Source organism: Cupressus sempervirens, chromosome 6 (genome assembly GCF_028749045.1).
Source record: "Cupressus sempervirens isolate cs-2001-9-10 chromosome 6, ASM2874904v1, whole genome shotgun sequence".
NCBI classification, from domain to species: domain Eukaryota; kingdom Viridiplantae; phylum Streptophyta; class Pinopsida; order Cupressales; family Cupressaceae; genus Cupressus; species Cupressus sempervirens.
The window spans coordinates 600,764,066-600,778,598 of record NC_143123.1 but is presented as its reverse complement, the minus strand read 5'-3'; the positions used below and the strand labels follow the sequence as shown (position 1 = coordinate 600,778,598).

The following is a 14,533-nucleotide window of genomic DNA, read 5'->3' as shown; positions in this document are numbered from 1 at the left end:
GGCAAGAGGATGGAACCACAATTTATTGTGACAACATCTCATCAATTGCATTGTCCAAGAATCTAGTCTTCCATGGGAGAAGCAAGCATATAGAGATCAGATATCACTTCATCAGAGAGTTGGTGGAGAGTGGAGATATCAAGATGGAATTTTATAAGTCTGAGTAGCAGCTAGCAGACATATTTACAAAGCCATTAGGCATTGGAACTTTTGTACACCTAAGAGAGTGTCTTGGTGTAGTTGATATGGATCAACAGTGATCCTTGTTTTGTTTGGCTTGAGACAAAGGGGGAGTGTTGGAATTTAATGTGGTGGTTGTCTTGCCCCTAGAGCCAAACACCCACCTACCACATCTGACGGATTGCAGAATAGACAGAAAACATGAATGCGGTAGGTGAATTTTCAAATTTGGAAAAGAGGGGAAAATTTTGTGTGGTAGAAGAAAAAAGGAATGTCTCACATTCATTCGACCAGTAAGAGGAAGAGCAAATCAGAAGTTGCAGAGAAGGAAGAAGAAAGAAGTTAATCAGCAGATCTAGTCGTCAAAGTGCAGAGAAAGAAGAAAGTTCATTTCGTGCCTATAGTTGCACATATTTCTTCTCTAGTCATTCTGTAAGTTCGTAGTTTATTGTGTAGTTCGACCTGTGAAGCAGTGATTGCTCCAGGTGCTATTGTATGCAACCATTAGAGCTGCAAGTTTAAAGTTTAAAGGTTGAAGTTTCATCAGTTTAAATATTTAGGGTTATTTTAGGATTTTCTAGATGAAGCCGAATGCTCTCAGATTTTGTAATGTTTTTAATCAAAATTGAATACTAAGAAAGAAAGCATACGTGAATCCATTGCTCTTCCCTTATTTGTTGCATCTGAGAATATTATTGTTGAATATTTTAAGTCATGGCTCTCTAGTTTTAATAGTGAAAACATTCACGTTATAAACCAACTCACTCGGCTTGGTCCTTGTTTGTGTTTTTAACTCTACAGTTGAAGCTGATCTCACTCGACATCCACACTACCGAGTTGACTTGGCATCCATTGGTGTCGAATTCCCTTTGAGTTTCGAGCTCACTCGGCTCCTTCAGGTGCCAAGCTCCCTTGGCACCCTCCTGCCACTCGGCTCCTTAAGGTGCCGAGAAAAACTGGCACTCGGCACCTTCACGTGCTGAGAAAATTTTTTAAATTTGTGCTTTATTTTTTCACAATTCTATCTCGGCATATAAGGAAAATAACATCCATTCAAATTTCAATTCAGACCTCCCTTTTTATCTCTCTCATGGAGGAGCCAAATGAAATGAGATTTTCATGTTCCATTCTGAATTAGAGACATTAATCAACGTTGACTATAACCCCTAGCCTTCCAAACTAATGATGCGGGTTCAATTCCCGCTACCCACTCATTCATATTAATCCGTGCAATATAGCAATGCCTCATGTTCTTGCTTTGGATGACAGTCTTACAAATCAAAAGCTTATTGAGAAGCTCCTCAAGGTCTCTTCTTACCAAGGTTTGGATTTTCAGATTTAGATTATTGCCATATCAAATGAGTTGTTTGATGAATTTTGAATATTTTCTTGTATTTCGACCTTCGAAATTTAGAATTTGAAAAATAATTTGGAAGTTTTATGAAACTAATCTAATGAAGAGAATTCATTTCTCAATATGTTTGGTATATTAAATTTGAACCAAAACATATGATTGCAGTTACCACGGTTGATAGTGGAAGAAGACCTCTTGAATTCCTGGAATCGAGAATCAGAAAATGAGACCACTCCTCCCTATGGAGTTCTAAAAATTAACACTAATGGTTCTTCTCGGGGGAATCCAGGGCTTGCTAGTATTGGGGGAGTGGTCTCGTTGTAGTTCTGGTGATGTTAAATTCTTTTTCTTGGTTCATAAGGGTGATTTACTAACAATCTCATGGAAGCTCAGGCTATTTTATATGCTGTGGAACAATGTTGCTTGTGGGGATGGAATAAGATTATCTGTGAGTCTGATTCCCAGGTGGTGGTGAACTTGCTTTTTTTGCAGGAGCTTGAGGATGTTAGTTGGCCGCTGGCCACTATTGTTAATCAAATTATTCTCTTCTCTACCTCTTTTTAATTCATTAGGTTAGAGTTGCTAATTGTTTAGCCAAATGGGCTTCTAGTCATGATCCAGGTTGGAATATTATGGATAGGAGGCAACTTTCCTTTGAGATGGTGCAAGAATTTGATGATCTTGTTGCTTAGGATCGAGCTCCTTGTTGAGCTCTACTTGTTGTATTCCTTTCTGTCTTAATAAATTTTTACCCCTCTTTTCCTCAAATCAGAAAACATCGTACGTTTGATATCTTACATGATTAAGAAAACCCAAATCAAATCATACTATTAAACACTTTTTAATGTCTTTTTTCTTCTCCAAGCCGAAAGTGGACATGATAATCACTGACTACAGTATGCCAGGAATGACTGGCTACAAGTTGCTCAAGATAATTAAGGTGATTTTTTTTGTGGCCCCTGTTTCTAAATATGGTAATTAAGGTATATTTATAATTGTAAAATGAAATCTGAGATCGCAAATTTTGAATAGCAGGAATCATCGAAGCTGAAGGAGATTCCAGTTGTTATCATGTCGTCTGAGAACATGCCTTCTCGGATTAACAAGTAATTAGTTACACCATTTAAAACTATTTTTGATCAAAACATATATAATTTATTGGGCTTTGAAATGTTCCTTACAAATAAATCATTTTGTAAATGAACAGATGTGTTGATGAAGGTGCAGAGGACTTTCTACTGAAGCCTATTCAGCTGTCAGACGTAAAACTACTCAAAATGTACAGAAGGTCTGGAAACAATATTGAGACTATTCAAGAATGTTAATCATCTCTTAAAACGACATATAAACCCCTTCCTTCTATAAATTCAAGCCAATTTGTAGTTTAAAACAGTTTAAATTGCCCCTGTAACTTTTGGGGAAGATATTTGAACAAACAGTCTTATTATATAAGGAAGATTAAAATACACGGATATACACTTATAGGTGTACATGTTGACCCATGATGCATTTGGTCTATCATATATGTGAGTTGAATATGGTTGCTATTGTTTATATATAAAGAATGATCTTTGTTGTAATTTTTATTAATTTGCGAACATATATGATGATAACCACTGAAATCTTAGGATGTTTTTGTGCTTCCAATGCTGATAACAAATTAGATTATTAATAATTTGTAATTTAAATAACATAATATTTACTAAAATCTTTTAAATAGATTAAAAAATATTATTTATTAAAATTTAATTTATCAAATATGAAAAGAAATATATTAAATAAAAAAAGAACTATTAAAAAATCTATTATGAAAAATTAATAAAAGACTAACAAATATTCTAGAGATTAAATAAATTATAGAAACTAAAAACAATATTTAAACAAAAAAAACTAAACTAATATAAAATATATATTAATTTTTTTAAAAAACTAAAACCTATTTCAATTTTGAAAATCAAAAGTTAAATTAATAGAGATTAGAACATGAGCTAATGTGGAGATGACAAATAATTCCTTTTTAAACAAATAGGAAAAGAAAAATAGTAGTTAAAAATGAAGATTTAAAATATAATCTTATGTGAACAAATTAGATTATTAATAATTTTTAATTTAAATAAAATAATATTAACTAAAATCTTTTAAATAGATTAATATATATTATTTATTTAAATTCAATTTATCAAATACAAAAAATATAATCATTTAAAAAACTATTAGAAGTTTTTATTATTTAATCTGGACGTAGTTTTTGAAACAAGTTTAATGCTTAAACCCTAAAGGTCCTAAATTGGCATGTAATGGTTTGATAGGTCAACTTGGGTCAAACACCCAAATTTACTGTGAAATCTCGTATTTGGTTTTATTTACATTGTAAAACTTATTTTCACATGCTTAATTCAATTCAAGTCATAGAAGTTGGGTAAAGTTAGGACATAAAAAAAGCTACAAAATTTCAATGTAACTTTTGTGAAAATTTGGCCAAATTTTGCAAGCTACCTTCCAATGGCTCATTAGTTTGAATTGGTTGTTGGAGGTAGTTGATATGGTTGTAAAACAACTTTAAATTCCTCTTGTTATCGAGTAATGACAATATTATACATTTTAAGTTGGCTCGTACATACATGCACAAATAAAAAGGATCGACCAGTTCATATGTCTTGATAGATATATGAATTAAATTTCATTTGAGGGTAGCTTCATGAATTTTCATTGAGTTTTGATCAGTTAGAACCAAATTGGAGAAACTATTCTTAAATCTACCATAACCATAGGTTTATCTTCAAAGGAGGAATTGACCTATCTTTCCCCTAGAAAAAATTCCAAGTTTGACGATGTACTATGATATCTGCATGGTTTTGGAATAGTCCCTTTGGATTGAAAATTTTGAAATCAAGCCCTAGGCCTGAAATCATTATGTGATAGGCCTAGTTGTTAAGGAAAAAACAATAAAATTGGGGTATAGATCTCAATTGAAAGGGGATGGACACTAATATTTTATTAATTTGGTGCATAGGAGGTGTGAAAACACTTTTCCATCATTGGTTATGTGAGGTTGAAGCTATGCAATAGGGTTTTTGTGCTCCTAATCAAGTTCATGTCCTCATATTAGGTTACCCTATCACCTTAGGGAATCTAAAATTGGTTCTAGTCTATGTTTAAGAACTTTTAATAGTGTATCTTGAATGGTAATTAGTATGGACAAATTGTCAAAATTCTTAGAAAAATATCCAAAATACCTGTTGAATAGGGATAGTAGCCATTCCATCTATTTGTGAAGAAACAATTATGAATTCGGCTATGGAAATAATTTTAAGGTAGGAATAAGTTCATTTTGATCCCAAAGGTCAGGAAAATAAGTGAGTTTATGTTCATTGGATAGAGGAAGGATTACTGAGTAACCCCTGATTGGCATAGGTATGCAATGTTGTAAGAAAGAACGTTTGTGTTGTGAGTTTGTAATGTCTAAGTTGATTGAGCATACAATCCTTTGAGTCTTCCTCAATACATGATAAAAATAATTGGTCCCTAATGAGATCATGTGGTTGTGTCTTAGGGATAGTAGCCATTCCGTCTATTTGTGAAGAAACAATTATGAATTTGGCTATGGCAATAATTTTAAGGTAGGAATATGTTCATTTTGATCCCAAAGGTCAGGAAAATAAGTGAGTTTATGTCCATTGGATAGAGGAAGGATTATTGAGTAACCCCGAATTGGCATAGGTATGCAATGTAATAAGAAAGAACGTTTGTGTTATGAGTTTGTAATGTCTAAGTTGATTGAGCATATGATCCTTTGAGTCTTTCTCAATACATGACAAAAATAATTGGTCCCTAATGAGATCATGCGGTTGTGTCAAAGAGTCTTATAAAAGTGTTGCAACCATTGTGCAGTAAGATTTTGACCTATTAAATAACCCCTTGTATTATGTTTTTTTTTTTTCTTAATAATTCAACATTCTTTCTCTTTAAATTTTTAAATCCTAAATAAATATTCAACCTTCTATGCTTCAATTGAAAGTTGGCATTAATTCCTCTTTTCTAACATGTATTGATATGTTTTACAATTTTGGATCTTGTGCCTCTTCCACTCTAAAATGAAAATTAATTTCATTTTTATTCTAGTTATTTATTGAATCTTCCATTAATCTCCAGATACTTATGAGATTTGTATTGTATTTCTTTTTTATATAATTACAAACGAATTAAATTAAAATAAATTTATTTTCCTAAAAATATGAAAGTATTATAAGTAGATGTCTTCGAAAGTACAAGCTTAGATATGTTATTGAATCCTATGTCATGAATGTTGACCAATAATAGTCATATTTTAGAAAATTTTAAAATTTATGAATAAAAAATTTCAACCAGCAGACTAGATTTACATTTCATCTTTTTAATTCAAACAAAAAAAATCATAGAAAACTGTTAAAATTATATATATATAATTTTCTCTTCTACTTAATATTTATTTTTTAATGACTCATTGTGTCATATTATTTGAAAAAAACATAATGAAAAATAAAAACTCATTATTGTTTTTTTTCAAACTACACGTTATTACAAATATCTGCCATGAAATTTGTAGCTGTTTAAACTTTTTAAGACTTCAAACAATTACAAATTGCCTTGCGTTTGTATAGAGTCATCGTTTACTCTCTTTATGAAACGTTCGGCAGCCCTAAAAAAATCTACTTCCCCAATCTTCTGTAGTTTTTTAGTTGTTTTACGTCTGATAGCTGCACAGGCTTCAATATAAAGTCTTCTGCGCCTTCCTCCACACATCTGTTCATTTACAAAATCAATTATTTCTAACGAACATTTTAAAACCCGATAAATTGTTTAGGTTTTGATCAAACTCTACTATAGTTTAATGGTGTAATTACCTGTTAATCCGAGAAGGCACGTTCTCAGACGACATGATAACCACTGGAATCTCCTTCAGCTTCGATGATTCCTGCTATTCAAAATTATCTATCTCAGATTTTATTTTTATCATTAAAAAGCAAACCATAATCCATGGAAATCTAAAACACGGGACAGGAGAAAAAACACCTTAATTCTCTTGAGCAACTCGTAGCCAGTCATTCCTGGCATGCTGTAGTCCGTTATTATCATATCTACATTCAACTTCTGTATTGCAAAGAAACATAAAACAAATGATATTACAAGATATTCTATATGATTTCATTGGGGTTTCATTAATCCATAAGTAGATTGACAACCGTATGATTTTCTCTCTTTACACAAAACGATACATTAAGGTATAATAACAAGTTAAAGCTGGTTACGTTGATTCGTACAGTATTGTTTCCATCTTCTAATCCCAGAAATTCCAGAGCTCTTCTTCCACTATCAACCGTGGTAACTGCAGTTGGAGAGTTTTAATGCAAATTTTGTAATAAAAGATCAATTTTCTTACATATTAAAGATCGACCTAAAATATTTTTCTAAATTATAGAAGTCAGAGATCCAAATATGACATGAATATGTATATGAAAATCTAACCTTGGTAAGAAGAGATCTTAAGCAACCTCTCCAAAAGTTTTCGATCCGTAATACTATCATCCACAGCAAGTACATGAATCTGGGATGTGTTGTGAACTTTGTCGAAATTATCAAAAGCTGAAGTCATTTTGTTTTGCTCTATTATAATGGACTGCTCCCCAGAAATACATTGAGCCATTTCAATGATAAAAATACACGTCAATTCACTTCGATCTAATAATGGCAATCTGAAACTCCGGTGATAAATGCGTGCGCTTATGTTTTGATGGCAGGGAAGTTAGAAATGCATTTATAGGGACATTATGAATAAAGAGAAAAGAAGGCATCCACGTAAATAGCTGGTAAAGAAGAGCATCTCCTTCAGAGATTGGAAACGTGTCATTCTCGATCGCCATCAAATGCTTCAAACGAGCATTTACCTCAGTCCAATTAAAAATAATAATAATTTTGCTATTATAATAAAATCTGTCAAAATCACCTGAAAATCGTGAACGAAATGCGAAATTGGTTGACCAGAAAAAAAAAATCCAATTCTACTTCTATTACGTAACCTAGAAAAGAGTAGATGATTAACTCGTGACGTGAATATAACATGATACCAATCCATTTACACTTATTTACATGATACCTTAAGATTTTATTTAATACTACAAGTTGCATTTTTCTATTGTTTTTTTCTCTCTCAATAAATCTTATTGAGATATGGCAGAAATGACAGTATTATAGAATAACTACATACCAAACATTCGACATAATTATGGAAGTAATTTTATGGAAAAGTTTACGAGGAAAAAGAAGAAAGATTTGGAGAAGCTGCTCAAGGTCTCTCTTTACCAAGGTTTGGACTTTGAAATTTTATATTGTTGCCATATCAAATGAGTTGATTAACGAATTTTGAATATGTTCTCGTATTTCAACCTTCGAAATTTAGAATTTGAAAAACTAATCTAATGAAGAGAATTAATTTTTCAGTATGTTTCCTTATAAAATTCGAATCGAAACATGTTATTGCAGTGACCACGGTTGATAGTGGAAGAAGAGCTCTTGAATTCCTGGAATTAGGAAATGAGACCAACAATACTGTGCACATCAACATAATGAATTAACGTATTGTCAACTAAACCAGAGAATATCATACATTTGGTATCTTACATGATTAAGAAAACCCAAATCAAATCATACTATTAAACACCTTTTAATGTCTTTTTTCTTCTCCTTTTTTTATACAGAAGCCGAAAGTGGACATGATAATCACTGGCTACGAGTTGCTCAAGATAATTAAGGTGAATTTTTTATGGCCCCTGTTTCAGAATGTGGTAATTGAGGTATATTTATAATTGTAAAATGAAATCTGAGATAGATAATTTTGAATAGCAGGAATCATCGAAGCTGAAGGAGAATCCAGTTGTTATCATCTCGTCTGAGAACGTGTTTTCTAGGATAAGCAGGTAATTAATTATACCATTTAAAACTATTTTTGATCAAAACATTGAAAGATCTCTGAATTTTATTATTTTTTAAATTTGTTTTTCCTGTTTATTAAAATTTTCTTACAGAGCTAGACGGAAGTTGCAGAAGGGTTTGATTGTTAGATGTTTTTGATGATTTTGCAATAAGTAATAACAAAAGTACAATAACATGAAACAACAAAAGTACAATAACATGAAACAGTTCTGAAAATGTATTCCAAAAACAATCAAAGCAATTTCGCTTCAAGCAGATTTTTGAATATAAACCTTAATTTGTAACTAGATGAAGATTTACAATAATATCTAGATGATTACAATCAAGGATAAACCAAACCTGAAAGCGTTAAGAAGAAATATGAGCCTAGAAGGAAGCTATGGCTAGGTTCCAACTCTCAAATGTTGCACGTGGGAAAGAATATGGCTGCTAGGGGTTGCAGCTGCAAAATGCCCACACATGGATAGAATGCCCAAACTCTAGCTAAAACTCTGACTCAATACTGTGTTCCCCAGAAGAAACAATGCACAATCTCCAAGATGCTTCTGACTACAACAAATTCAAATGACTGTTTTGGGGGCTACGTCCCAAATAGTCAAAGCAGGTGGGGTTGGCATCACAAATACAAGATGTAATATGTCAATAATGTCTTAGAACTTTGTCTTTACCTCCTTATAACCCACAATACTTAACTCGAACCCTAAAAATGTCTCCATGTGGTGTTAGGTTATAAAATAATATATTTCTCATTTTTCAAGTGGTTAGGGATCTAGAAAATGACTTTTTTTCCAATAGAAATAAATTCGTTCACCGAAATGCTCTGAGCCAAAAGAGAAATATTTAGAAGAAAAGTTCAAGACCTTTTCAACGAGCTATTACACCAAGAAATATGCATCCAAATGAGGCCAAAACCACCTTATTACTCCAAAATGGCTATAACTTAGCCTTATTTAATTATTAAACGCTAACTTAGGAAATATTAAAAATATAACCCAAGTAGCTACAAAATGCCCCAATGACACAACAAACCATGAAATTATGATGTCATTTGTCTGTGACTGAAGTCGAAAATCAAGGATCCACTGGCAATCTCATACCTAAAATATTAGGATGCTCCTAAAACTTAGGAAACAAACCCTATTCCTCTGAAATTGAACTCGAGGAATCATCTCATCAAGATCCAACCTTGGGCATGATCATCCCTCCAAAAAAGTAGGAATAACCACATAATTTTAGGAACTACCTCCTAAAACAAGGCAAGTCTCCAAACTGAACAGCAATTGCCAGAACACCAAATTCTCAACACTATATAACCATACTAAGTCTCTATCCAAACCTATCAACCTACAAGACCCCATAATAAGCTGACTCACAAGTCTCTACTAGACAGAGTTAAAGAGGGGACATGAGAAACATGAATAATTTATTGGGTTTTGAAATGTTCCTTGCAAATAAATCATTTTGTAAATGAATAGATGTGTTGATCAAGGCTCAGAGGACTTCATATTGAAGCCTATTCAGCTATCAGGCGTAAAATTGTAACAAGCTCAAAGAATGTAAAATGAAATGTACATACTAGCAAATTTGTTATAACAAGGGAATATATACAACCTAAAAATTGTTTGGGTAGTGGTGAACAACTATATAAATAGTGATCTTTTGATTTTTTGGGCTCCTTAATTTGATTTGTAACAAATAGAGAGCGAGAGCGATGATGGATGTCGGCTGGGCTAGGGCTCAATCCCTAGCCCATGTTTGTTGTTTGCCCCTTTTGCTGATATTCTTCCCTATTCTTATTGGATTGACGGTTGTTGAACAAAGTTAAGTGTGGGTTCCAATTTTTGGAGAGCATTTGCAGACAATTTTGGATTGGGGTTTTTATTGTTCACATGGCAGGGCCTGTGATTTTTTCTATTTTGGTGAGGACAGATGATTCTTCTCCAATTGTGCATGCAATGAGATCTAAATCATTTTATTCAAGGGAGAGCTCTAAGATGAAATCTTGAGGTGTGGATCTGTCGCTCATGGCAGGTGGAAGGAGATATGGAGACCATGCTAGCAAGGAATAGCTTTTTTTTTTTGTATTCTCATACATGTCCGATCGTGATCGTGTTTTTAAAGGAGGCCCTTATTTCTACAACCATGTGGGGTTATTTGTCAAACCCTGGCATTCAAGATTTAATTCTAATGAGGATCTCCCTTCAACAGTATCAATTTGGGTTCACTTGCCTCGCCTTCCCTTGGAATTTTGGTAAGAAGACATCCTCCATCAAATTGTTTCTTTGCTAGGAAAGCTGACTACGATTGCGCATCAATCCCTCCATAAAAAAGTTATTTCTTTTGCTATAATTTGTGTTGAAATTAATTTGAACAACCCATTACCAAATTCTTTGAAAATTTGGGGTTTCTTCCTGGGTGCAACTGTTAGATTATGAATCCCTCCCTTTCTGATGTCAGATATGTCATGAGTATGCTCATTTACAGCGTCAGTGTCCTAGCAACTTGACTTCCAAAGGAGTGGATGGTTCTACGGCTGCCAATGGTGGTGGTTTGGAAAATACTATAGGGAAAGGACAAGCTCAGATGGATAATACAACCAAGGGGAAGTATCAGCCAGATGCTCTCAGAAAGGGAAAGGCTCAAATGTAGGATAAGGATGGATTTACTCTTGCTCACCCACGAGCTAAGGGGCATGGTCATAAGAGGCCTTTGAAAGATAGAATATTTGATTCAAGTTTTAATCGCTTTGAGGGTCTGGATAGTATGGTTTTAAAGGAGGGTATTCCTCCTAGTGTATCTTCTGACCCAGTTTGCCCAGATGAGGGACTTTCACCTAATGATTCTTGTGGGGCATCCTAGGTTGTAGTACATCATAATTGTGAGGTCCCTATAGATCCTATGTCAGATGCTCTAGTTACACCTGTGGTGTCAGAGGATAATGACATTGTTCTGGCGAACTTTGTTAAGGATGTGCTAACATCTGGTAAGGGTAACGGGTCTCCTCTCCCCTTGGGGTTGATGCATAGACCCTTTAAGTAGGTTTCCTTTACTCCTCTAAGGAGTGGGTGCAAAATAGAGCAAGAGAAGATTAAACTCACAGGAGATATATTGATAGAGTCTAGGTCAGTGAAACCATTGAATGCTCATTTTTTCTATTCTACTTAATGATGATTATTCTCTCATGGAATGTTATGGGGTTGAATAGCATCCCTAGACAAAAGGCTATTCAGAATCTGGTGGTTAATCATTCTCCTGATGTTTTTTGTATCCAAGAGACTAAGCTCTCTACGGAGTCTATGGTCCGACATGCCTCTAGTATTTGGACTCATGGGCAATGCCAGTGTGTTGGGGCTATGGATAGTGCTAGTGTTTTAGCTATCTTTTGGGATCCATGGAAAATTTCTCCCCTTTTTTGGGTGTCTTCTCTCTCATATCTCTCTATGGTGGCTTTTGCTTTGGACTCAGGAGAGGTAATCATAATTACTAATGTGTATGTGCCTGTTGATTATGTGGAAAAGAAGGAACTTTGGAGGCATATTTAATATGTTAGAAATTGTCACCCCTTTCATCCTTGGGTGTTAGCAGGGGACTTCAATTCAGTTTTAAGTTTGGAGGAGAAGCAAGGTGGTTTGGCTATATTGGGGCCTTCTTCTACTCTTCTTTGGCAACACGTTGCTTTTGCATCTCTCTGATGTTAAGCCTTCTAATGGTCTCTATACTTGGAATAATTGAAGGATTATAATTGATGCTATCTCAGAATGTCTGGATAGATTTCTTATTTGTTGTTTTTGGGTTAGTAGCACCCTTACTCTCTCTTTGAAAATCTTGCACTGGAGGGGTTCTGGTCATTGGCCAATCAAATTTTCTACTACTGGGGCTTGTATTCCTAAGCGTCCATCTTTTAAGCTCTAGTTGATGTGGCTTCATGACTCCTCTCTTCATGATTTTGTTTTATCTTGGTGGAGAGATGGCACTCCTACATATGGCACTGTTATGTTTTCATTTTCTAAAAGTCTTCAATATGTGAAAAGGAAGCTCAGGATATGGAATAGACAATGTTTTGTGAATCTTCACTCTATGAAGAGGCTTGCTTAGGAAGATCTTGATGTTATCACAAGGCAAATTAGAGATCGAGATTTATTAGAGGATCTTGGAAGGGTTGAATCCCTTTCTTCTAGAGCTCTAGAAGAATGGGAACTTCGAGAGGAAATTTTTTGGAAGCAAAAGGCTAGAGTTGATTGGCTCCAGGAAGGTGATCGAAACACTTCTTTTTTCCATAAAATAGTGCAATCTCATTAGAATTAGAGCAATATCTCTTCTTTGGTTAATTCTCAAGGTATCCAACTGACTTCCTTGCCAGCTTTGTTCCAGGAGGCTACTTGGTACTTTTCTACCCTCTTCTCTGAGGACTCTCCTCCTGTTGATAATGAAAAAAAATTATATTGTCTTGTATTCCTTCCCTTATCACTCAAGAAATGAATAATTATCTCATGTGACCAATATCTTTAGAAGAGCTGGACAAGGTGGTCTTTGGCATGCCTAAGGGAAAGGCTCTTGGTCCTAATGTCTTTCCAGTTGAGTTCTTTCAGGAATTCTGGGACATCATTAAGGGTATGCACACTAAGTTGTGGTGCCAAAAACATGACACATAAAGTTTTTTTTTTTTTTAAATTTTCAAAAGCGCATATGCGCTATAGCGTGTGCGCACTAGCACGTACACGCTTTCTAAAAGTAAGAATTTTTATAAATGAGCTGCAAACCCATGACCCATTTTATACTTTTTCATTTCTCCTCACAGTGCGCATGCAAATTGAAGAAATTAGAGAATGTTGTCACTCACCTCCTCAAAATGCCTCCTCGTCGTCGAAGTTCAAGATCGGGGTCACATCGTATGTCTTCTACTCTTGTTTTTGCATTGTTTTATATGTTTTTGTATTGTTTTCTAAGTTTTTACATTGTTTTGTAGGTTTTTTTCAATTTTTCTTTAAATTTGTTTATTTATTTAGATTGCAATTGGTTTCTTATCAAAAAATGTGTATAATGAATCAAAAAATCCCCAATTAGATCAACAAAATCAAAACAAAAACCCTCCACAACAAGAGCAAGAAATTTCACAACCTGCACCGATTGGAAGACCTCCTCATTGCACCCAAGACAACATAATGATTGAAATAGAGTGGGGGAAAAATGAATTAGAAGCACTCATTGGTAGTTTGAAATATTGTGGACAAACCAATCCGATGAGAGCACAATTGGCATCCTCCCTCGAGTCCATTATGACCCATGTAGCTTTTGTTAGTGGTCAGTTGGATATTTGACATGTTAAGAGGGATGAACAAAGAAGATATTATGCAAAAAAATTATCATATCAAGATGTTAAAAAAAATACCAAAAAGTATCATTTTTGCATTGTTTAAAAAGCTTAGAGAACAAGATATTGTTAAACATACAACGAAAAGGTTTTCCATCCATTGGTGCATACATGATGGTATTAGAAATAACTTTTTGGATAGATGGTGGATGGTCTTTGATGCCCCTCCCTGCAATAATCACAAAGTTCCAATGTATTTCTTAGAGAATATATATTATAAATTTGTCCTTGGGGAGATCCCTAATTATTTTGATATATTAGAATATCAAGGTAGAGGTGGGGGGTTATCATTTGAGAGGTTGGGGGCACTTCATGACCCTAATGTAGTTAGGGCACCTGTTGTCAAGCCATAGGGTGAGCATGTGATTATTCCTTCAGTTGTGAAAGAACATGTAGAGACCAGCACTCTAGGGACTATTAATTCTTTGATGTAGACCCTCATTCATTGCATGAGTCCATTAGTTAAGGAGGAGCTTTTTGTGCCTCACGATCACATGTGCACATCATGTGGATACTTATGCACATTTGGCAATCATGCTGGAGATAGTATGGATGATTGGCTAGTCACTGATGAGTTCCTGAGTGACACATTTTCATTTACACACATGTAAATTAGAATTATAATAAACTAATTCAATCATATTTTGTATGTATAGTGA

At 34.2% G+C, this 14,533-nt stretch overlaps 3 protein-coding genes across 3 annotated transcripts; 2 read left to right on the top strand and 1 right to left on the bottom strand.

The window, feature by feature from the left end:
- The first annotated feature begins 1,420 nt into the window (after positions 1-1,420).
- Positions 1,421-2,859, top strand: LOC149553677 (two-component response regulator ORR9-like). The gene is made up of 5 exons (XM_089790364.1): positions 1,421-1,502; positions 1,700-1,759; positions 2,401-2,474; positions 2,570-2,640; positions 2,742-2,859. Exons 1-5 carry the CDS (start codon positions 1,421-1,423, stop codon positions 2,857-2,859), a joined length of 405 nt encoding a protein of 134 aa, XP_089646490.1.
- Positions 2,860-6,222: 3,363 nt separating this feature from the next.
- LOC149553676 (two-component response regulator ORR3-like) lies at positions 6,223-7,217 on the bottom strand. The gene is made up of 6 exons (XM_089790363.1): positions 7,040-7,217; positions 6,823-6,899; positions 6,757-6,771; positions 6,587-6,664; positions 6,418-6,488; positions 6,223-6,316 (listed from the first exon to the last, which is right to left on the bottom strand). Exons 1-6 carry the CDS (start codon positions 7,215-7,217, stop codon positions 6,223-6,225), a joined length of 513 nt encoding a protein of 170 aa, XP_089646489.1.
- A 593-nt stretch (positions 7,218-7,810) lies between these two features.
- Positions 7,811-11,152, top strand: LOC149553675 (uncharacterized). Its single transcript, XM_089790362.1, has 6 exons — positions 7,811-7,877; positions 8,054-8,121; positions 8,269-8,322; positions 8,417-8,487; positions 8,596-8,626; positions 10,961-11,152. The coding sequence occupies exons 1-6, from the start codon at positions 7,811-7,813 to the stop codon at positions 11,150-11,152; spliced, it is 483 nt and encodes a 160-aa protein (XP_089646488.1).
- The last annotated feature ends 3,381 nt before the right edge of the window (positions 11,153-14,533 follow it).